The 23,681-nt window shown below is 35.6% G+C and overlaps 4 protein-coding genes across 7 annotated transcripts; 3 read left to right on the top strand and 1 right to left on the bottom strand.

The window, feature by feature from the left end:
• Positions 1 to 2,350: 2,350 nt before the first annotated feature.
• Positions 2,351 to 5,021, top strand: LOC103332908 (glycine-rich protein). The gene is made up of 4 exons (XM_008235674.3): positions 2,351 to 2,504; positions 4,235 to 4,338; positions 4,440 to 4,587; positions 4,687 to 5,021. Exons 1-4 carry the CDS (start codon positions 2,486 to 2,488, stop codon positions 4,719 to 4,721), a joined length of 306 nt encoding a protein of 101 aa, XP_008233896.1. The 5' UTR covers positions 2,351 to 2,485; the 3' UTR covers positions 4,722 to 5,021.
• A 4,641-nt stretch (positions 5,022 to 9,662) lies between these two features.
• LOC103332909 (flavonol synthase/flavanone 3-hydroxylase-like) lies at positions 9,663 to 12,668 on the top strand. 2 transcript variants are annotated; one of them, XM_089047243.1, is made up of 4 exons: positions 9,663 to 10,407; positions 10,832 to 10,858; positions 11,674 to 12,001; positions 12,122 to 12,668. In XM_089047243.1, the coding sequence occupies exons 1-4, from the start codon at positions 9,941 to 9,943 to the stop codon at positions 12,332 to 12,334; spliced, it is 1,035 nt and encodes a 344-aa protein (XP_088903369.1). In that variant the 5' UTR covers positions 9,663 to 9,940; the 3' UTR covers positions 12,335 to 12,668. The 2 variants fall into 2 exon arrangements, with proteins under 2 accessions (XP_088903369.1, XP_008233897.1); XM_008235675.3 differs by lacking the exon at positions 10,832 to 10,858 and having other exon boundaries at positions 9,683 to 10,407.
• A 1,379-nt stretch (positions 12,669 to 14,047) lies between these two features.
• On the top strand, positions 14,048 to 16,412 carry LOC103332910 (flavonol synthase/flavanone 3-hydroxylase). The gene is given in 4 exon segments (XM_008235676.3): positions 14,048 to 14,624; positions 15,572 to 15,732; positions 15,735 to 15,898; positions 16,002 to 16,412. Coding segments are annotated over 4 exon segments (1,011 nt in total). The 5' UTR covers positions 14,048 to 14,151; the 3' UTR covers positions 16,215 to 16,412.
• A 1,930-nt stretch (positions 16,413 to 18,342) lies between these two features.
• LOC103332911 (camphor resistance CrcB family protein) lies at positions 18,343 to 23,333 on the bottom strand. Of its 3 annotated transcripts, none has more exons than XM_008235678.2 (7): positions 23,011 to 23,333; positions 21,225 to 21,638; positions 21,055 to 21,132; positions 20,487 to 20,585; positions 20,006 to 20,198; positions 19,404 to 19,819; positions 18,343 to 18,887 (listed from the first exon to the last, which is right to left on the bottom strand). In XM_008235678.2, exons 2-7 carry the CDS (start codon positions 21,606 to 21,608, stop codon positions 18,669 to 18,671), a joined length of 1,389 nt encoding a protein of 462 aa, XP_008233900.2. In that variant the 5' UTR covers positions 21,609 to 21,638; positions 23,011 to 23,333; the 3' UTR covers positions 18,343 to 18,668. The 3 variants fall into 3 exon arrangements, with proteins under 3 accessions (XP_008233900.2, XP_016650331.2, XP_088903191.1); XM_016794845.2 differs by lacking the exon at positions 23,011 to 23,333 and adding an exon at positions 21,909 to 22,182; XM_089047065.1 differs by lacking the exon at positions 23,011 to 23,333 and adding an exon at positions 21,728 to 21,886.
• Between the last annotated feature and the right edge of the window lie 348 nt (positions 23,334 to 23,681).

The raw sequence follows: 23,681 nt of genomic DNA, 5'->3' as shown, positions 1-23,681 counted from the left end.
ACAAGATTATTCCTTATTTTAATGAACACCCTTGGACTTTGTAATAAATTACTTATTTTTTGTATGATTGATAGGCACGTTTTTCTGTTTGAATAAAAAAATAAGGATTTGGGTGGAGATTCCTTATCTCCATCATTATGAAAATGGAAAAGACTGAATGGGGTAGGCAGTGGTTGACAGTGGTTTTTTATAATTTGAAAGGATATCAGTCTAATCAACTCTTGTGGAAGAGTAACGTTTACAATAAATAAACTGCGGTGTTTTTCGCATGATAGTAAATGGGAGTCGGGACTTTGTAAAACTTATGAACCCTTTTGGCAGTACTCGTAATTTCCCCACTATTATGGGTCACATAAAGCTTACGAAGACTTGCACGATTCATCAATTCAAAGACAATCTACGAAGTATTCTCTGTTTTTATGAAGACTTGCAGCCTCAAAATCTCCGCATTTTAATCAATTTAATCGACAAGTGGAGACGTTGAGTCCTTACCTACTCCAAGACTATAAAAAAATTTCTCTCTTTTTCAACATGTCATGGAGGACAGCATCTATTAGTCTGTGGAGACGAAATGGTCCTTTATTTATTTTTTATAGAATAAAGAAACATTTGTGCTAATCATGCGTTTTCTTTTATATAGATTTTAAATGTAATTACAGTTGAGTACTTTCTGATTACAACCTTAAGATATATTAGTCCCTATCTTTTTAATTTTTACAATAACATAATCTGATCTTTTAAATTTGTTACAATGTGATTTCACCATTAGGTTCTTGTCAAATCTCTCCATTAGTTGTCTACGTGGCATCATGGGTATCACTTTAAAAAAAATAAAATGATTAAAATATAAATAAAATATTTTTAAAAACCAATAAAAAAACAAAGAATTTTTTTTCCTCTCTCTCGGCACCTCATTTCCATTTCTTTCTTGGTTTTGCATTTTTCTCAGTTTCTTCAGAAAATTCATGGACAACAACAATCAGCCTCTCTCTCTCTCGACACCTCATTTCCATTTCTTTCTTGGTTTTTCATTTTTCAGCCCAAAAGTCCTCAGACCTTCAACCAAAAAAAACCTCCTTTTCACCAAAATTTTATCCTTAGTTTTCACCGCACAAAACCCAGATGCCATTTTCAACCCTTGTCTCCCAACCTTAGTTTTCAAAAACATGATTAACCCAACCCAACATGACCAGCTCAGAAGCCCGATCTTCATAAACCCAACTCAAGTTATTTACAGAATAAATAGGGGGGAAGAAGGGGGAAGAAATTAGAGCAACTCCTGCGAGGATCCCAACCTCTATCTGGGGAGAAAAAAATCCAGTTCCAGTGAGGAGCCCAAGCCAAGATTGGGAGTGGGACCCACAAAGACAGGCTGGCCCGAAGGCGCTTCTAGCCCGAGTTCGAGCCTGAGGGGAAGATGACGTCAGCGCCCTACGCTCCACCAACAGCTAGAAGACATGTGTCGTCATCTGGCGCTCCGATTGCCTGCTCTTCTCCAATCCAACTGGGCCCTATTTTGCTATAAAATTATGAAAAATTCAATTTTTTTTATAAAATACCAAAAAATTCTGAAATTTTTTTTTATATAAATACCTACCAATACTCTTCACTTTCAACACGAAATCCTCATACATTTTCTTATACTTCTACTATTATTTGAGTTTTTTTTATTTATAAAATTATGAAAAAAAACCAAAAAATTCTGGAATTTTTTTTCTACAAATACCTACCAATATTCTTCAATTTCAACACTAAATCCTCATACATTTTCTTCTACTTCCACTATTATTCACTTTTTACTCAACATTTTATTCACTTTTAAATTGTATTTTTATTTATCATCTTATCCTAAAATTTTATCCGATTGAGATATGAGTTTTATAATAAATATTGACACGTATGAACCCAAAAATTTTATTAAAAAATATTGTCCAAATTAATTGTATAGATAAACAAATTTGTGAAAAAAGAAAAGAAAAAAGAATAGTATTTGCCTTTTGCCATGGCAACGGGTGGAACCACACATTGCTTTTTACAGGACAGCTACTATTCATATGAATAGAATGCTCTAGTTCCTTCCTCGCCATAAAGAAATGAATGAGTGGAGTTCTTTCTTGGGGAGAAATCGGAAAATATAGTATACATGGCTGAAGCCCAAAACAACAGACCAAGCCCAAACAAATACGTGCAGGTATGTCATATTTTCTTTCGGGCCGGCCAGCAGATGGCCGTTAACTTAAACTATGCTTACCCGCCAGATCCGGCTTAACCGACCAAGTTACACGTCGCGAACACCCGATATTCACCCAATAGAATAATGCCACGTGGGAAACACCTTAAACTTGACGTTGTTATAGCCAATGAAAATTGAGATGACGCGTAAAATACTAAAATTAATTACGACAAAAATTAACTGTTTATATATTTGCTGGATTCAATCAAGGAAGAGCTTCGAAGACTTTCTTGAGTTTGGACTCTGATCTCCATGGCGTACGTTGAGCGAGGTTCTTCTCTCTCTCTCTGTGCCTCCGTTTTCGTAATTTCGTAAATTCATGTGATGAATGTTGGGTAGCCTGAATCGGTTTCAGAAGCTAGGGTTTGATTTTTGAGCTCTTTTTTCCTCTTTTTTTTTCTTGTATTATGCGATCGGTCATGAATTTCTTATGAATTAGGGTTTGATCATCAAATTATCTCTAAATTCTGGGTTTACAATTGCTTTTTGGTCCGCATGTATTTCTATCTTACAATTGCTTAATTCCTGATATTTTCAATGTTGTAATTAGGGGTTTGATTTTTATTTTTTTTTTCCTTTCAATTTTATACATTTACGCTACTTACCTAGCTTAATTAGCAATTAGATGGGACAGAATTTGTATAGCATAAGCAGCTTGTGCCAGCTTTTGCTGGCTAAATACAGCTTTTTTCCATTTTCATGTTATTTATGGATCATGGTGGATTGAGATTTTTTTCTTTCTGTTCTGTTATGTTGCTTTTGCATCTTCATGCTATATTTCTTGCTTTGGGTACTGTTTGGTTTCTGGATTGAACTTGCGAAAGGAATCAAATCAAAATAAGAATGAAATGTGAAGAGATTTAGCGGGTAAGGCACGGAAATTGAACATTAGCAGGGAATATAATTGGGATTATGTGTTATTTTTTGGGACAGGACATTAGGTATATAATACAGCTTTTTCCCATTTTTATGTTATTTATGTATCATGGTGGATTGAGATTTTTTTCTTTCTGTTCTGTTATGGTGCTTTTGCATCTTCATGCTATTTCTTGCTTTGGGTACTGTTTGGTTTCTGGAATGAACTTGCGAAAGGAATCAAATCAAAATAAGAATGAAATGTGAAGAGATTTAGTGGGTAAGGCACGGAAATTGAACATTAGCAGGGAATATAATTGGGATTATGTGTTATTTTTTGGGACAGGACATTAGGTACATAATACAAGCCATTCTATTCCAAGGTTCGTTCCAATGAAACCAAGACTATTTTACAATGAGTTTTTTGTTGTGTTTTCTTTATATGTTGGAAACATTGACGCTTACATGTACCTTAATTAGTTTGACTTTGCTCGTTTAGTGATCTATGTTGCTTTGTTAGTTGCGAGCTCAGTTTCTTCTACTAATTTAGGGCTAAGTAGCCCCTTCTCCTATTGAATACCTGACTCTAATCTCTAGTAAGTTGGTCATATATAAGTGTTGATGAGAATATGTTCACTTTGAAACATTGATGCTTACATGTATCTTAAGTAGTGTGACTTTGCTCGTTTAATGATCTATGTTGCTTGGTTAGTTGCAAGCTCAGTTGGTTCTACTAATTTATGGCTAAGGAACACCTTCTCCTTTTGAATACCTGAATCTAATCTCTGGTAAGTTGGTCATATATAAGTAATGATGAGAAAGCAGTGGTCGAAGTGCATCGATGATTTTATATAGGCCAGACTTCTGAAACTGAAATTGTATTTGTTTTAATGCATGATCTTCTGCTGAGACTGGGGTTAGTAAGTTTTTTTTGGACACTGTACAATTAAAGATGCTGTTGGCATTATTAGGTGGTGGCATGGGGACTAAATTAGCCGTTTACAGTTGTGAACATTTGTTTCTAGATGAATTTGTTGAGTTGAACTGTTGGTTTAAGCAAAATTATAATGTTCATACTTTCCTTCCTCATGGATATTATCATCAGTGGAGCTGACCAATTGGTAATTTGCATACTTACTCTTTTAGGAGTTGTGAAATCCAAGCGATCCATTTGGCGACTCAAGACGATAACGGACTTCTTTTGGGCCATTGTCAACCTCATAGGCGTGTTTTTTGCTACAATGTTCTCGGTAATAAAGAGAGTCTCTCTGTATCTTGATCGCTTACTTTTGGAAGTATCAAATTAATTTGTCTACGAAAAACTTATGTTGTCAATACTTTCATGGCTTAGATGGAAAAGTCGGATGCTTACAGAAAAGGATTAGCTTCTGGAAAGAAATGGGATGGTGGTGGCCCCGGAGGCCCTGGAGGGGGACCATATGGTGGTCGTCCACGTGGACCACCTCGTGGTCTAGACAATGTTCGTGGAATTGACCATAGTAAGTCCACTCCTCCCTCCATTAAATGTTTGTACTCCTGTTTTTTTGTTATTTATTTATTTTAAATATCGGCTAAAATTGCTTCTGTTCAACTCTCAGGTTCTCTACCTGCCTGTGGTTCCTGCTGCGGTTAAGGGGGGAAGAGCATATTGTGTATCTGTCATTGTGCTTCGAAATGGTTGGTTTCAAGTTTAGGAGTGGTTACTTAGTACATTTAATGCACATAGATCATATGGTGGGCATGAACAGGGAAGAGAAAAACTATTATATGCAATAATCGACTGCATTTGCCATCTTCGGATGCTTCTACTTTAGTACTCATCTGGCTGTTTGATTTTCATTTTCCCAATTTAAATGTGGCTGTTTTATCTGTATAAATGCTGTAAGAGAGCCATGATGATATAATTTCAAGGATGTGAATCTTTTAGATTTTATTGTTGTGTTCCGAGTCATGTAATCCCATGACCTGGTGGGTTCTCATGACCGATGATCATATTTAACTTATCCGATGACCTGGTGGGTTCGCATGGCCAATGATCATATTTAACTTAACCCTGTGGTTAAAGTTAACAAAGGTTGGTCGACATGCGTAATTTTGTGGTGTTTTTACGACTCTTTCCACACGACATATTCTGAAAGTACTTGCTCATTTGCAGTGTAATATTTGTGGGCTCTAATTGTTTCCATGGCTGCCATACTTTTGTGTTATGCTAGTCTTGATTTGCATGGCCAGCGTCGTGGTATTGGCACCTTAACGCAACGGTGCTGTGATTTGATTCAGTGCTGCAGTGGTCATTAATTCTCGGAGGATGATATTTGGTTTTAACACAATCCGCCTCCCTATTTTCTCATCGTTTCTCTTTGAAAATGTTGTACCGTTTTGATATGTTTGTAGTAGATTTGGATTTATGATTGAGAGATGGCAGACTCAGTTTTCTTTCCTATTTGCAACACCCATGGAGGGAAATTCTGCAATTTGTTTTTTTTTTTTCAAAAGAATACAAGCGAGTCTAAATTAAAGAGGGAGATGGATTTCTCACACACACTACCAATATATCATTATATCATTAGACAACTCTTCTGCAAGTCAAATTTAACAATATGGTTTAGAATTAGATCACGATTCACAAGCAAATCTCGAATGCAAGCTTTCTGGTATACAGCTATCCTCATTGAAAACCAAGCCCAAATGTAGAAACAATTAGCCCTAAAACGACTGGGTCCAAAGAACGCAGAAACAAATAGTGCCCCGAAACAACTGGGCTCAAACAAACATATTAGACCTCACCCAAGGGGAAGGAACTAAATTCTCGGGATGATAGAAGTTTAGGGCTTGTTTGATATTCAACTTAAATCCAACTTTTTAAACTCAAAAACAGAATTTGAGTAAAAAACAAAAAAACAAAAAAAATTTGTTTGGTATCCCTATTTTAAAAAACTCAAACTCAAGAAGAACTAAAAAACACCTCAATTATTAAAAACAAAAAATATCTGTTTTTTCAATTCTTTTTAACAATCCACAAGTTCTCAAATTTTTAAGATTTGAAAATAGTTTTCAAGTTGCATACCAAAAAAGGTTTTTTAATCTTAAAAATAGATTTAAGAACTTCTTGTTTTTAAGAAAAATCAAAGTTTTTGAATTCCCTATTTGAATAGAATACCAAACACCCCCTTACATTTATGAAAGGTTTTTTTTTTCTTCTTTCTTTCTAAAAGGTAACCCATTATAATAATTTTAAAATCTAAGCTTCCTCTTCAATAAAATAAAAATAAAAATAAGAATTCTAAGAATCCGTCTTATAACCATTTCAATTTTAATTTGCTTAGAATACCTTTATAAGATATTTTAAAAGGACAAATTATGATATCTCAGAACCCAATTCAAGGCTACAGACATGGTCTTCGGTCATCCTTGAGTAAAATCCACGTGTTTAAACAAGTTTTTACTTGTGATTTAAAGTCAATTAGAGAAAATTTTGATGTAAGCTGCAAATTGTTTTTGGCATGTTTGACAACTTATATCTTCTAGGAGGTGTACTGTTACGTGCCTCATTGTCCTTAGCCTCCCAAGGACACGATCATAAGTGAGTCCAACTAAAACTCGCCTATGGTAGTTCTCCTTCACGTGGATTTAACAATACGATCATAAACTGTCCAATAAGTGTCGTTTTTCTTGTAATGATTGAAACTTAAAATGTTATCACGCATATAGATAATTGTGAGCCGTTGATATACAAGTTCTATAATCCGTCAATAGCAATAATTTTGAACAACTAATGCTAGCACTGTATAATGGAAAGAGGAAAGGGGTGAGAAGGATAGCCATGTTTTAGGGTGGGCAAAGGTGTGAGGTAGGTATGCATTTAGTTTGGGCAATAGTAAATGCCTAGATGCATCCTTAGTACTCATGGCCAGGCCAGGGGTCCTTCTAGACAGGGATGGAAGACAAGAAGTAGTACATTGAGGTGTCTCTTGAGTATTAGGTCATTTCTGAACCTTTTCGATACAAGTTATTAGGAGAAGGTCATGTCATGCATGTGATCAGTAATTGCTCAATTTATTGCCTCTCCATTTCCTGTCCGCGTAAATCATTCAACCACCCTTCAATTATTTTTCTTTTTTGCCTAAACACAGAAATGATGCTTGTGTATGGTAATGGAATAAGGGCACCTAAGTAAAGTAACTCTCATTATGATTGTTGTACCAGAGTTATAAAAGAAAGAAAATACTACGTTTTCCAGCCAAACAATTGTTGTGCGTCTCCATCATGGCAGGCGAAGAATAAATCTAAAGGTATATGCTGTTTGGTGTTTGGTGTAAGGGAGAGAATGAATAGGTTATAGGATTAACTACTATTCCTAATCAATGGATTTTCACATATTGGATTTCGGACTGCGTTGTGGTTTTTATTTTGTATGTGCTTGTAAGTATAGAAAAAGTTAGGAATTAGAATTATTCCAATATCTACTCTAGATAAATAAATATGCCCTCATGGGTTTCTCATTCCCTATTTCATGGATCTATATGTTCCCTCATCAAAGCTAACTCATCGCAAAGCATGTAGAATACCAAACATATAAGAACCAAATCTTATATCTATTCCTAAACCCTTAATCCCACAAACCAAATGCCACCTAAAACTTGAACTCTCAATTTTCTTGTGACATTTTAAAGGGGGAAAAAAAACACTTATCCCAAATTTGTTACACAACGCATGATATGACCACATCACATTTAAGAAAAATCGCAAATCACAAGATTACTTAATTAAGGGGAAAAAAAGGAAAAAAGATAGAATATTTGTGAGCTAGCTAACATTAAGAAGTGATGCTAGAATTAAATGGGGGTTAAGTCAATCGGCTGGGGCAGTGAGTCATTGCACCCAAGTTCGAATAATCGTATCCATAAATTAGGTTAATTTAGAATCATTTAAATTATCGTTTGTATCAAAAAAGTATTGATGGTACAAACGGATGTTTAAAAAGAACATTAGCAAAAGACAACACTCTTTTTAGATTACTCGGCAGATCGTACCAGTTTTAAAGAATGTTTTCAAGATTCGAGAATGCGTCTTGTAGCTGAATTAGAAAACAATTTCAGAAAATGAAAACAATGAAAATGTGTCTGGTGGTATAATTTGAAAATAACAACAACAAAAAAAGGTTAATTATGTGATCAATATGTGAGTTTCATACCAAGAAAAAACAAGTGAGTTATTTTTATTAATGCCTCCTCCAAAAAGAATGTAATTTTTTTGGAAAAGAAAAAAATAATAATGTATAAAAATAATTATCTTTTAAAACAATTAAAATGAACTGAGAAAAATAATTAGAATTGATTCTAGGAATATTGTTTTCTACGTTTTCTCATGCTGACCACCGAACGCCTTCTCAGCCATTTTCATTTTGAGAAAACAGAAAACGGGCCGTAAAACATTACCAAACGGGCCTTTACTTTTTTCAGAATGGATTTCAGTTTCTGAATAAAGGTAATAAGTACTAATTAGTAACGTTTGGGACATATCTAACTTTGTTGTCGTTATATCTTTTGTCGATATCCTTAATGCCGGAGGTATTACATCTTTGGTTCCCTCTCACTTCCATAAACTCGTGATTCATTCAGAAGAAAAGGACTTCTCAACAACCAAAGAAAAGCCCTTGCCAACTTTACTGCTTAAATCCAGTGCCCTCTGGATCACCTCTGTACAAGGTATTGCTACGATTCCACCACCTTTTAATTTCTTTTGGTTATAAAGATAATAAATCTTATTCTCTAAATTTATTTCTAAAGAAAAAAGAAAAACTGCAATCTTATATTCACATTTTGAGAGTCCTACAATATTATTGGAAGATCCAATATTTAGGTTGAAATTCAGAGAGCATAAAAGATGAACTAATTGAATCAAGGTTGTGGGGCCCATCTGAATAGTTGTTTTCTCTTGTATTGCACTATTTGATTTTTGGTAGACTTGTAGTTAATTGGGTTCTTTTGGCGTTACGTGTAGTTGTAATAAATTGGCATGATTTTATTTATTTATTTATTTTTAATTTTGTTATTTTGAAGACCTTTTTTATTGAGTTGGGTGATACCATACTAAATTCACAAACACTACACGGATGTTAGGACTCGAATCAGGACATTGCCTGAAAGAACAATTACTCTAAACCACTACACTAGTTGGTTCTTTGCAAATTATCATGAATTTTGGAGTTCGATAGAGGTTTAGGTTTGTAATTAATTTATGAAAAAAAATTATTCGGATTTGTTAAACTTAAAAAAATATGGGACTGGTCCTAATGAAAAAATATAGAGAGGGACTAGCATGTAGAATCCCCTAAATTTCCTCTAACATTATCTAAACGAACAAGATCAAGTGTCCCCCGCCAAGCATTGTGCCCTCTCAATCAGGCAACTGCCCTAGATCATAGCCACTGCTCTGCCATTGAAATTAACAAAAAGAATGTAGGGTTTAGATTTTATGCTTATATTAGGAATGCTAATGAGTGCGTTGAATAAAATAGTCTTAATCTCCTCTTGTTTTGAGAGAGTTCAAAAGAAAATTTGTGGGTGGAGATAGCAGCAGTAAAAATAGCAACACTATTTTTCTTTTGGCTGTGGGAAAAAGGGCAGTTCAACTATTTAGCTAGCGAACAGCAACGAGCCACGTACACACTATATTTATGAAAGTTTCTTCACGTACAAGAAATGGTTAATTTGTTGGCACACCCCAAATATAAATTCATGCTTCATGCCAAGGGTTTGAGCTGAGACAAAAGCCAAGATCAAACCCTTCACCACATTATCTATCTCTTTTGTTTTTCTCAGGCGATCAATATATCGAGAAATATACAAAATGCAATCGGAGGCTGAGAGAGTGCAAGACATTGCTTTAATGTCTAAAGACAGCATACCAATCGACTTCATTAGGTCAGAGCATGAGCAACCAGGGATCACAACCGTCCATGGGAAAGTCCTGGAGTGCCCAACCATTGATTTCAGCAACCAAGATGACGAAAAGATCCTGAACCAAATTGTAGAGGCTAGCAGGAATTGGGGAATGTACCAGATTGTGAACCATGACATTCCAAATGAGGCCATAAGCAAACTGCAAGCTGTTGGGAAGGCATTTTTTGAGCTTCCGCCAGAGGAAAAAGAGGTTTATGCGAAGCCTCCAGATTCTAAGTCTGTGGAAGGGTACGGGACGAAGCTTCAGAAGGAATTGGAAGGCAAGAAAGGATGGGTGGACCATTTGTTCCATAGGGTTTGGCCTCCTTCTGCCATTAACTACCAGTTCTGGCCTAAGAACCCACCTTCTTACAGGTTAGTCACACTATTTGTTTTGAGCAATGCTAGGTATGATTATAATTATGGACCATATTGTTGGATGCATCTCTAGCATATGCGAGTCGATCTTATCTCTATTAAAGATGTGGTCAGTAAAATATTAAACGTAAACCCTAATTTCTGAATAGTTTTATTAGTAAATTTAGCTACCCCTTGAAAAGTTATTTTTCCTCAACTATAATCCATCTCTTTATTTTTGTTTGAATAAAATCCTTTTTTTTCTAAATAAAATCCGATGACTAGGATCCAACTCGACAAGTTATCTAATCAAGCCAAAATAATTTACTTATTATTCAAATAATATACCAAATTTTTATAAACACATTTTGGATATAATTTACATAATAATTGATTATTATGCAATAATATATCTAATTTACATGTTATGGGTATATTGTAGGTATATTAAAGCCATCACATTTTTTCTGTAAGTATTGTACCTATTAGAATATATATTATACATATACATCTATATCATTGGAGGATATTAGGTAATGTTTAAATATAATTGTAGGAAATTCGGTATAATAAAATTCATTTGCCTTAATTAGGTGATTAAGCAACCAAATAAAGATCTAGTAGCATGATTTGTAAATAAATCAACATACATGGACAAATTTTATCATAATTTAAAATTAGGTTTTACTTAAAGATTATATTATTGATGAATTATTGTCTAGAATTTTTAAATTGTAAGGGTCTATTTTAGTACCCAAAATCAATTGTACACAAACCGGTCGTTGTTGAAAGCCCTTACAGTGAAAAAGATATTACTCTAACTTTATAATTAGTGTACCAAAAAGAGAAAGAATATTAGTTGCAAAAAATAACTCTGTAACTGATGGGACCATACTTGAGAGCTATATTAATTTTGGTAAATAAAAGGTCTCTGTTCTGTTTTCTGTTTGGTAAAAAAAGTCTCTGTTCTGCTCAATGAATATGAAGCCATATCCATAGACGTGGCTCATTGCAATCCCTAGCTTTTTGAAAAAAATTCTTCAGAAAAATAGAAAGAAAGAAAGAAAGGTATATCCCATTCTAGTTAAGTACGTAAAAACAAAGTAGATGTGGCTGATCCCTATCTACTAAAATTCATGATAAACCCAAGGTTCGTAAATCTTTGGCTGAATTAACGGAGAATGAGATTCGAACTTGAGACATCTTTCAACATATATATATTCCATAAATTAAAAGCTAATGTGAATTATGAAATAATAGTGGTTCTAATTTTGATGGTTGCAGGGAAGCTAATGAAGAGTATGTGAAGCATCTGCACAACGTGGTAGACAAGTTGTTCAAGTTGCTCTCTTTAGGATTAGGGCTTGAAGGACAAGAGTTGAAGAAGGCTGCTGGAGGGGATGACATGGTTTATCTTCTGAAAATTAATTATTACCCACCATGTCCCCGCCCTGACCTTGCTCTTGGAGTGGTGGCCCACACTGACATGTCAGCCCTAACCATACTTGTCCCAAACGATGTCCAGGGACTACAGGCTTGCAGAGATGGCCAATGGTACGATGTGAGGTACATCCCTAATGCCCTGGTCATCCACATTGGTGATCAGATGGAGGTTAGGACCTTCTCTTGCCCCATTCTCTATATTATCTATATTATTATTAAGATGAAACCTTGCGTTAATCTTAATGATTTTAATAACGTACTAACTTATGTGATAATAACTTTGTGGTAGATTATGAGCAATGGAAAGTACAAGAGTGTCCTCCATAGAAGCACTGTGACTAAAGAGAAGACGAGACTCTCGTGGCCAGTTTTCATTGAGCCTCCACAAGACCGCGTAGTTGGCCCTCTACCACAGCTCGTGAAGGAGGACAATCCACCTAAATACAAAGCGAAGAAGTTCGGAGATTATTGTTATTGCAAGCTCAACAAGATTCCCCAGTAAAGCTACATAGCCAGCTTTCTCTGACTCTCGGGGCTCTCAACAACTTTCACATTCATTCTTAAATTTGAGGCCGTGTTAGTGTAATTAACTCTTTTAATTATCTAACATCATCGTCTTGACTCTGTTAATAATGACAGTAGTTTCGACTTTTTCGTTCAAATATGTTAACTTTGACAGTTGATTGTGTGTATTCATAACTTCTAAAAGGAAAGTGTGTTTTGTAATTACATCATATCTATCGGTGTGCATCTTGCTACCTTTGTGTAAAATAGTGGGTCTCTTTAACGATTGCTAGTTGATTTTAACTAGATATACGAATGAATATTGAATTCTATAACTTATGTTCTAATGGTGCAGAAAAATCCACATATGAAGAGATGTGTTCAGATATAAAACAATTTTTAGCACTTCGTTATAACAAAAAATTTCCTCAAATGAGCTTGTTTGAGGATCCTCAACGATAAAAATATATAACATTCAACACAGCTAATTGATATTGATGCAAAGACATCAACTAGGTGAACGTACGTAATGGTCTGTGGAGGTAGGTGCATTTCTACTCTCTTCTTTTTCATTGATGACAGTTGGTTCAATTTTAAGAATGCATGAGATATTACATATTGTAATGTAAGGTTTAGAATTCTCAAGGTCCTTTGATATAAAATCTCGTGATGAGACACTTATAATTAAGTTAGAATTATATCGGTACAAGTGGACTGAAATGTAGCTTTTACTTATAAAAATTGGGTATTATTTATAGGAACAAAAAGTGAAGGGTTGCAGGTAAGGTAAGTTGAATTTGAAGGCCAAATTTACTAAGTTTTTTATGCATCCACCGTAATGTATGGTATGAAGCAGAAGTACTCTAAACTCAAAAGTGAAGCAGTATATTGCTTGTATGGGGTAGAAGGTACGAACTACTACACACTACATAAGGAAGAAAAGAAAGCTAGCTCTATAAATACACACTACATAAGGAAGAGACGTAATTATCAATTTGAAAGTTGCGTGACAACTTTCTAAGTGCTAATAATTGTGGGGCTGAGAACCTCTAGACTTTACTTAGAGCGGCTACGTGGTAGTAATTTGGAGATGTCCTATAAGTAGGGGATTTGTTGTTACATTACCAAAAAAAAGGCTTAAAAGACACCTAGTCCTATCAATCCCTTTTAATTCTTTTAGGTATTGAAAATAGTCCTATTGTTGTATTAAAGACTGTTATATATCACACGGAAAATAAATTTTCGAGACTTATTTTCGCAATGAGTCCCATTAGGTATTATAAATTGTCATGAGACTTTCGTGAGAAGTTGTTTGTCATACTCATACATCGAGTGGTATACTCTCCAACCAAACGAAAAAGGATATTTTTGCATTTTTTGGAAAGTTGGAATTGGAATTTCTGTTTTTTTAAACTTTAGTGAGAGTTGGGAAAGCAATTGGATGGAGTGAAGTGAAGGGGGCAGTTGAACTATTACGCGAAAGGGAATGAGCCACGTCCCCTACATGTACATGGCATCATATCTACCTTCTTCTGAAACCATTTTTTCTTGCACAAGGAAAGAGCCACGTTACATGCATGGGCAATACCTTCTTCTGAATTTTTTATTGCACAATAAATGTCACTGCCATTCTCCTCCTCACCCCCCCCAAACAAAAAAAAAAGGTCACTTGCCGTTTGCCACTAATATAAATATACACTTCACGCAAAGGGAGTGAGACACAAATCAAGAAGATCCAAATTCCTCTAAACACGCTTTGTTTTAATTTGCTTATCTTCTCAGCCCTTAGGCTGTAGGTTTTTTTTTCTTTCAAAAATGGGGGTAGAGAGAGTTGAGGTCATTGCCACAAAACCCGAGGGCACTATCCCCGACGAGTTCATTAGGTCAGAGATTGAGCAACCAGGGATCACGACCGTTCATGGGAAGGTCCTTGAGGTCCCAACCATTGATTTTAGTGACCCTGATGAGCAAAAGCTCATCCGTCAGATTGCTGAGGCCAGCAGTAACTGGGGCATGTACCAGATTGTGAACCATGACATCCCTAGTGAGGCCATAAGAAACTTGCAGGCTGTTGGGAATGAGTTTTTTGAGCTTCCACAGGAGGAAAAGGAGGCTTATGCTAAGCCTCTCGACTCTGACTCTATGGAAGGCTATGGGACAAAGCTTTTCAAGGAGTTTTCTGAAGGCAACATTACGAAAAAAGGTTGGGTGGACCATATGTTCAATAAGATCTGGCCTCCTTCTGTCATTAATTACCAGTTCTGGCCTAAGAACCCGCCTTCTTACAGGTTAGGCACGATTTCTTTTTAGTATTAATCTGTTGACAATATTTACTGATCATATTATTAACAATAATTAGCAATATGGGTGAAATAGTTTATTCTATTAGTATTATATATATAGATGATTTTTCATAATTAAGGTTTTGCGACTTCATTGTCACATTTTGTAACGATGTGTTAAATTGTGCACAACATATGATTTTGTAATACTTAATTACTAGATATTTTGTTATTTGATTGTGAATCGAGATTAACTATTTAATTATAAGTATATTTGATTACTCTTTTTATAGGCAGTAGTATTAAGATATTGGTTCCAAAAGAAAGATCCATATTGGCTAGAAATGACGATAAATAATTATGTGCATCATAAATATCACATGAACTTTTAGTTATAATTCATTGAGGGAAATGCACTTAAATTTAATGGAAACTTTAATGGAGTTAGACGTTGTAATACTTTACAAAATTTAAGTGTTTAAAAATAAAAATAAAAGTTCTGGTGGTAATAACACATATGGTTAAAAATTCAAATAACATTTATGCAAATTTCCCTAAATAATATAACCTACGTATAAGATTATTATAAGTAGGTAGCCAGAAAAAATATAATAATAAAAAGCTAAAATGAAAATTACGATTCAAAAAAGAAGTATTCAACAAAGAAAAAAACATGTGTGATAGGACCACACACACTGTCACTTTCGCTTTTAATGGAGACCGTCCAAATATCCTTGTTTTTCAACTTACGAATTCCAAGCTACCGCGGTGCGGCGTTTCATGACTGGCTGCTTGTTGGAAAGATCTCTTCCACAAAAATACAGACGTGGCATGTTGCCTATCTGAAAAAGAAAAAAAATTTCTTTCCTAAAATGGAAAAATAACAAACCCCTTTTTAAAAGAAAAAAACTCTAATTTAATGGTTTAATTTGTTTTAATTTTGATTGGTGCAGGGAAGCTAATGAGGAGTATGCTAAGCATATGCACAAAGTGGTGGAGAAGCTGTTCAGGCTCCTATCTCTAGGGTTGGGGCTCGAAGGACAAGAGTTAAAGAAGGCTTCTGGTGGAGATGACTTGATTTACCTTCTCAAAATTAATTATTACCCACCATGTCCCGCCCGGATCTTGCTCTCGGCGTGGTGGCTCACACCGACATGTCCATCGTCACCATTCTCGTCCCCAACGATGTCCAGGGCCTCCAGGCCTCCAGAGATGGCCACTGGTACGACGTTAGGTACATCCCTAATGCCCTTGTCATCCACATTGGTGATCAAATGGAGGTACACATTTATACATCTCTCTTCGACTTGCCTTTTTTAGTCTTTTGTTTGATTAAGTCACCCAAGTGATTAATTAATTAATTAATTAATTAATTTGTGGCAGGTAATGAGCAATGGAAAGTACAAGAGTGTGCTGCACAGAACCACAGTGAACAAAGACAAGACAAGAATCTCATGGCCAGTGTTCTTGGAGCCACCAGCAGACCACGTAATAGGGCCTCTCCCACAGCTTGTGAGCCAGGAAAATCCACCTAAATACAAGACCAAGACGTACGGGGAGTATGTTTATTGTAAGCTCAACAAAATTTCCCAATAAAAGAATAAAAAAAAGGACTCGGGTGTTTCACTGGTTTATTTGGGTTGAGTGATGTCGTTTTCATTACTAGTTTACGCAGTGTGTGGTAGTTTTTTTTCTTTTGTTTTTTGCATTTTGTTTTGGGGAAGTTGTATGTGTTGGCGAGTACCATGTCGATCCAAAATAATTAATTTATGGTGATGAGTGACTTCTATGAGATATTGGTTTCATATTGAGCGAGGCAATAGTATGCTAAATTCATACATACTACACAGATGTTAGGACTCGAATCTATAATCTTTCATCAAAGAATCAATTGCTTTAAACCACTATACTAGTGAGTCTTTTACACGTACTCTTATTTTTTAAGCAACATATCCAAGTTAATTAAAAATTTATCATTCAAAATAAATAAGTGTTATCAATTCAAACTTCAATATAAAAATTTAAAATACAGAGGCTAAGACATTACATTCAGTTCTAATGAAAAGATCAAAATCTTAAGAAGTGAAGTTTCACACCTCTTCCAATGTTATCTTAAGACAAAGTTATCCAAATTGTTTGTTTTTTTGTTTTTTTTTTGTTTTTTTGCCAGAAAGAGAGTATGTGATTTGATTTTCGCTTTGAACAAGTTGGAAAGGCTGGGTCATTTGACAACTAAATGTTTAACTACCACCAGTTTTAATCATGGAGGACTGTTGAATTTCTAGGGTTTTAATCATGGAGGAAGATGGAAGGGACCATAAATATTAAATGGTTGGATTTCTTTTTTTTCATTTTGTTGTGTGAATATTTTATATATATATAACAGATTATGTAATTAAAATAAATGAGATGTTGTCATGTCCATGTTCCACATATGTTAGTATTCACAAGTCGATAAGCAAGTTGGTGCCTGTAGCATTAATGTATCAAATAGACACTGACGTAGATGTGCAGAATGGATGAGCAACATGCGACAAATTTTTTTATTTCCGAATTTTTAGCGCGTGATAACTGTCAAGAACTCATTGGATGTGCATACTTAGGTGAATTACGTACCCTGACATCCACATGGCAGGGAAATTTCTCTACCTATACAAATTGTGCTCCTGTGTGCATCACGTGTAGCGTGTAGGGACAGAGAGAGGTCATTTCAAGTCGATTTCTATTTGACGTCTTGAAAGGATCCTTTAACCCTTACACGTGCTGTTTACATGAGCACAATTAGTTAACTGCAATTTAGCCTCCCCTCAAAGGCCCTAAGTAAATCTACATACCTCCCTTCTTTTTTCTTTTTCTTTTTTTTTCGTTTCTTTGGTAACTTCTTTTTCTTCTTCTTGATTTTGCATGGATTGGTCCACAACAACTACACAAGGACACTTTTTCAATCTTCATCTTCTAATTCTTTATTATTTCGCAAAATCTCTTTCTACCATTTAAAAGATATACAGATTAATTAGAGGTGTAAATCTAAGGCCTTGTTTGGTATCCTACTAAAAACGTAAACTGAAAAATTATAATTCTTTTTAAAAACATGAGTCTTCAAATAGTGATTTTAAGATCTAAAAACTTGTTTGGTATTGAACTCCAAACTACTTTTAAGATCTTAAAAAAATGAAATTAAAATAAAAAAATCAGAAACCCTAAGCTCCAAATTGAAATTAACAAAAGAAAAGGAAAAAGATGTCAGGCATAAACCCTATCAATTTTGGTGGTGCGCAAGAGAGAGTGAGAGATAGACAACAGAGGGAGGAGAGAGAGAGAGCGCAACAGAGAAGGAGGAGGAGGAGAGAGAGAGAGAGAGAGAGAGAGAGAGAGAGAGAGAGAGAGAGAGAGAGAGAGAGAGCAACATAGAGTGATGAGAGTGAACAAAAAATTGTAAAACCTCACTTTTGTAGAAAAAGCAAAAGGAGTGAGAAAAATTTTAAAAGAAGCAAAAATGGACAAAAATGCCCTTATTTATTTTTAGATTTCTAAGGAATCCAATACATTTGCATGTCTTTGATTTGAAAGTTGAGTGGTTTTTTTGTCTTTTTTTAAAAAGCTTTGGCTTTTTCCAAAAGTGAAATTTTTTTTATGTCTAAAACCTAAAAAACCTTTTTAATAATATGGGTGTTTTTGAAATTTTATTGGGTTTAGGTTTTTAAAAATGGACCTACGAAACAAGTTTTTGGACTAAATCTGTTTTTGAGTTTATAAAATTGGATCCAAGTAGGATAACATACGGGCACTAATTTTGTGGGGTTTTTTATTTTTATTTTTAATTTTTTTATACAAGCGATATTCTACTTTAATTTAATGTACACTACATTGAACTCGGCAATGAAAGTGGAAACGGTACAAAGGCAGCCCATCAAAAGAAGCAGCATCAAAAGGCCTTCCGCAAGACCCTTGACGCGCTCAATGCTCAGATTGATTGAACATTGTGTGAAGCCCACATGAGGAGGCGTTGCATTGCAGAAGAAGAATCATCAAAAGGCTGTCCCGAGCATGCTACTTGTATCCCTTTGTCCAAACAGGTACAGAATATATCAGGGTCCCCAAACCAAACGAGGTACATATCGTAACCATGGCATATGTGTATGCTCTCCAGGGGTATTTGCTTTCTCTCATTGCATTGAACTCAGCAATGAAGGTAGAAACGGTACTCAGGCAGCCCAGCAATCCAAATTGTATGCCTGTTGCAACAATATCACACGTCTTAGTATCCACCTGCACAAACAGAATAAGTCCCACTCGTCAGCTTTGCCATGAAATACGATGCAGTACCGACAAATCTAATTGGCATGGATCAATCCAATGGAGCACAAGAGCAATTGGGAGTGGAAAGATATGAAAAAAGAGTAGATAAATGAGCAACGTTAAAATCCACATGGTTTGGAGGGGACTTGGACTTTTCTGCCAAACACTGTAAAATAAATCCACATGATCAGGCTCTATGGTGAACTTAGGGGCAAATCGCAGATCTCAGTGAACCTCAGTTGTGTACTTGGCGAAGGTAACACAAAATTTTGTCACAGAAGAGAGTGAACTTCAGGGATTCTGCTAAGAGGCTACAAATCATTGACGAAAGCACACAAAAAAACATAACAAACTTAGCAGTTTATAATGTGACAAATATATGTTTAGTGTAAGCTTTCTGAATATGATAGAATGACACACAAAAGGTAAAGGTGAGGATGAAGTCACGAAGTGGATCTGGACAGATATCATATCACGAGACCTTACCTCTTTCTTCACAGTAGACAGAGCTGCCATGACACAAGCTGCAGAAACATTAGCTATTAGAGTACCAAATGGAAACCATTTCAACAACCCCATCCTGCCTAATCCACGTCCATTAAGCCTGGCTAAGAACCACCTGATCCAGACACCTAGAGGTCCAACTATGCAAGCCAACCATAGTTGCGCCTCACTGCTGTCACTGCTAAACTCCTCCCTTAGCAATACTCCACTTACACTCCATAGAGAAATTAGCATCAGCGAAAACACAGCTAAAACTACCAAGTGACGCTTGTGACTGTCAACCCTCCAGCTCATGCCAGAGCTAGTTATACCACATCCTGAACTCCTTTCAAGAAGCTGCCTAAAACCCTTAGCTGTCTCTACCCCAACAATGATGGAGTAGGCCGCAAGAAACAGACCTGAAATCAATCACATTAAAGAAAAGCTTGTATTAGTCGCAGCCGTTTGAGCTAGATGGGTTTGTCCATGGATGAGTTACAAATAGGCTCAAAGCAGGAAACCACCCGTAGAAATGAAATTCGAAACGCTGCTTGCCATAGCCATCTACATGTCTACTACAGCATATTCTTCATACGACATCTTACCTATTAAGAAACCCAGCAGAACAAAAACCCCATGGCCTTCAACACTGAGTTCGAGCATTTTCTGGTTCCACCCACTGAAAGTTGTAAGGCTTCCCAAGTAACCAGTTGTTAATCCAATGGCCAAATGATCTGACACATATGAAATATCTCCTTTGAAAACAACACCAAACCACCCCATCAAGAAAGAACCAACCTTCAAAAATGTTTAGGAAAATAAATTGCATTAGAACATCATCGAACATTATCCATATCACTATCCTAAGAAATATGACATAAAAAATGACAAGATGAAGGGAAAAAACTTCAGTAATCGTCATACAATGTGCAAATAAGTCCCTCAATACTCACAATCAACCAAGTATATAAGGCATAAATGTTTATCAACAAAATATTCCCAGATAAAGGGTTGTGTGTGTGTGTGTGTGTGTGTGTGTGTGTGTGTGTGAGAGAGAGAGAGAGAGAGAGAGAGAGAGAGAGAAACCATATTAGAAGGAAGGTCGAGGTAGAGAATGGTTTGGTTGCTTGTTACACCAACAACTCCAGGGCCAAACAACTTTTGCAGCAGATATCTCGTTAACACCTGCAGACTGTAGCATGTCAAATAATCTATTTGATAGGTAGGTTCCCATATATGAAATTAATAAATTAATATCTAACAAATTGCTTTCAATGACATATTCATTCTTGCCAAGAGAAACAGAAATTCCAACCTGCCAAAGCATGATCAAAATTGTTAATGTTTTAAATTACAGTTTAACAATATAATAAAGATACACCGGATAGAATTTGATCAGTATGAGCAAATCCATTTAGACACAGATTTTCTTCCAAAAACTATTTTTAGCAAGAAAAAAGTTTGTACAGCATGATAAGATCTAGTTATCTGAATTATAAAGACCAGAATGGATGTGGTCAGTGCATTCTTGCACAAGGATCTTAAGATCCAACTTTTGTCAAACAGAGGTAATAGCAGCTATAAACTCAATAGATATTAGGATTCAAAGAAAATGCACTCTGGTATATATACGAAACATAGTTAAATCTGTTACCCCAAGAATGCCAAAAACGGCTAAATGAGTCATACATGAACCATACTCCAACAATTTTGGCAACTTTGTTGTAGTTTCCTGCATATAAAAACACAATAATCTAAGTTACTAGCATGATCCGACTAAAAATTAAAAAGAAATATCAATGAAGATGCAAACCAAAAGCTCACTTGATTTTTGTCCTCATGGCATACGACTGCATCAGTGGAAAGAGGAGAAATGATTTCCTCTGGCAAAGGTGAGACAGGGGATTTTGCAGTGGATGTAACCAGATCACGACACCAGAACCCATAGGATTGCAGTTGAATATCATCTGAAGGCAACAAGCGGATGCTGCCACTCTCACTGTGCCTGTTGCTGTGAAGAGCCCGATCCCCTATATCTCCCGCCTCTGAAACACGCTCACTTTCAATGTCATCATCTATTTGGGAAGGCTGAGCACCTGATAAACTTAAAGAACGCCTCCTTAAAGAAGAAGTGGCACTGCTTGTTCGATCATTTGATACACTTCGTCTGAGTTCAGAGTCATTAGTCCCACGGTATCCTCCCTCCATAACCGTTGCACTTTATTCCTCTTGGGGCGACTTCAGAAAACAGCAATAAAATCAGAATGTTGATTCAGAAAAGCTAAAGAACAGAGGAACAAACGTAGGATAGAAAATGATGCAATTACTGCTGCTACTAATGTTGAAGTGCCATAATTTGTACTTTGCAAGCGAATGCCAACCACTCTATTTTTCAAAGACAATCAAACATTTGTATAAGATCAAATGATGCCATTTCCTTCAGCTCTTATAAGAAAACGTCAAATCTTCGGGAAAAAAAAAAGTACATATGAAATTCATTGACAGCACCTCACACATAAGCTCAGGCAGCCATGACATGAGTGAAAGAAAGAGACAAAAACAATTCTTCAAGATGTCCACAGAATTCGACAATAATACAACCTCTGGACCTAAACAGATTCATTCAGATAATATTAATTATTTTGCATATCAAGATTGTAGAATGAAGGAATGATGTCACAGAATTATTATTATTTTTAAACAACTGGACTGAATTTTTCTTATGCACAAGTTACAGAGACCTCTAGCACTGAGCAGTACAGTTACAGAAGCCTATAGGTCAAAGGTTAAATCATTTTTTGCATACACGTCAAAGAGGGCCTCAAGTTATAAGCCTATTGATGTAGAAGGGTACAGATGAAAACTATCTATAAGTACTGGAGCAGCACAGTTACACTACAGAATCTTGTTTGTACAATAATTTTCTCAACTTTTTCGTCAACACCCACAAACAGCCAATGCAAGAGCTACCAACTAATGAAATCATAAAGTAAAATTCGGTACCAAACAAATCACAAAATGTTCTTCAGAAGCCTGACCGGGACCCACAGACTCTGAAGATGTCCAAACAGAACAAAACCCAGCACCCAATAATTGTTCTGACCAGTAACCAATATTGAAACCAAATTTCATTCACCTAATTTCTAAGCATGAAATCAACATTTTGTGCTCCAGAATTCAATTGATTTCAATACAGAAAACAAATCAAGTTTGTTGCTTGACACTATTGGGTAACAATTTGAATGAGTAGGGACCCAGTATAAAGTTGGTTTAGAACATCAAACCAAAATCAGTCGATAAAGAGCTCCAAAAGCTGTATCTTTAAAGACGTGTCCTCCACTAAAGAACCCAATAAAATATCGAAAAAGCAAAACAATTTCATTTTGACTGGTTGTGAACTATTTAATTAAGCACAAACTAGTTTTTAAAAGTGAAACTTTTCGGCTCCTAGATTTATCAAACAATGCCAGATTCCTCCAACACAACTTTAAAGTGCATGAGAAACGTGTTGAAGTAAAATACATACAAGCTGAAAATAGAAAGTTAAAGAAAATGGCAAAATCAGAGAACTTGTAAGAGAAAGAGAAAAAGGGAAGGTTTATGAAGGTACCTGTGATTCTGTGGACGCGGCAAAAGGTGTCCAGATTCAAAACCGTGAATTGGGTTTGCGAGTTTCGCCTTCAACACAGAGAGGTGAGGACGGCGGCAATGGGCGAAGTTCAAAGGCAAACAAATATAAACAAAGAGAAAAGAAAAAACAGGGATTGTGGGTATTCAAAGTGGAAGTCAGAGAATGGAAGCGAAGGTTTTGAATGGTTGAGCGGATGAAGAGAGGCTTTGGGATCAGATGGGTTTTTGGGAGTTCAGGCACGGCACTGCTTCTGTTCACATCTTTGATTTTTGCTACGTGAATTTTCAATAGGCCAATATAATTTTTGTTCCTTATTTTATTTTTCGTTTTTCATATTTTATTATTGGGTTGACCATTTTATTGACTTATTCTACAATTTCCTAACATATGTAAAATTGTAAATTACCTATTTCATCTTATGCACACTTTCTCCTTTTCACTTTTATTTTTGGGCCAACATGTTTCATTTCTAGAAAATTTAAGATACGATGGGAATTGTCAATGGGATTTAGCCCAATAAAAAAGGGTATTGACTTGCATCCAGTGTTCTTAAATTTGAACCCCATGTCACCTTGGTAGTGTGTGTGTGAGAGAAACTCTCATTCTCTTGTAGTTTAAACTACTACTTGTATTAAAAAAAACTGAAAAAA

This window comes from Prunus mume, linkage group LG2 (assembly GCF_029339155.1).
Source record: "Prunus mume cultivar Tortuosa linkage group LG2, ASM2933915v1, whole genome shotgun sequence".
Lineage (NCBI taxonomy): Eukaryota > Viridiplantae > Streptophyta > Magnoliopsida > Rosales > Rosaceae > Prunus > Prunus mume.
Note: the sequence above shows the minus strand (reverse complement) of the source record. Positions and strands in the feature narration are given on the sequence as shown.

Coding starts and splice junctions, on each gene's coding strand:
- LOC103332908 (XM_008235674.3), top strand. Junction 4,339..4,439: donor TTTTTGCTACAATGTTCTCG/GTAATAAAGAGA, acceptor TTCATGGCTTAG/ATGGAAAAGTCGGATGCTTA. Junction 4,588..4,686: donor TGTTCGTGGAATTGACCATA/GTAAGTCCACTC, acceptor TTCAACTCTCAG/GTTCTCTACCTGCCTGTGGT.
- LOC103332909 (XM_089047243.1), top strand. CDS start 9,941: ATGCAATCGGAGGCTGAGAGAGTGCAAGACATTGCTTTAATGTCTAAA. Junction 10,408..10,831: donor AAGAACCCACCTTCTTACAG/GTTAGTCACACT, acceptor GGTATATTGTAG/GTATATTAAAGCCATCACAT. Junction 12,002..12,121: donor ACATTGGTGATCAGATGGAG/GTTAGGACCTTC, acceptor ACTTTGTGGTAG/ATTATGAGCAATGGAAAGTA.
- LOC103332911 (XM_008235678.2), bottom strand. CDS start 21,608: ATGGAGGGAGGATACCGTGGGACTAATGACTCTGAACTCAGACGAAGT. Junction 21,133..21,224: donor GCCATGAGGACAAAAATCAA/GTGAGCTTTTGG, acceptor TTTTATATGCAG/GAAACTACAACAAAGTTGCC. Junction 20,586..21,054: donor CCGTTTTTGGCATTCTTGGG/GTAACAGATTTA, acceptor TACAGTCTGCAG/GTGTTAACGAGATATCTGCT.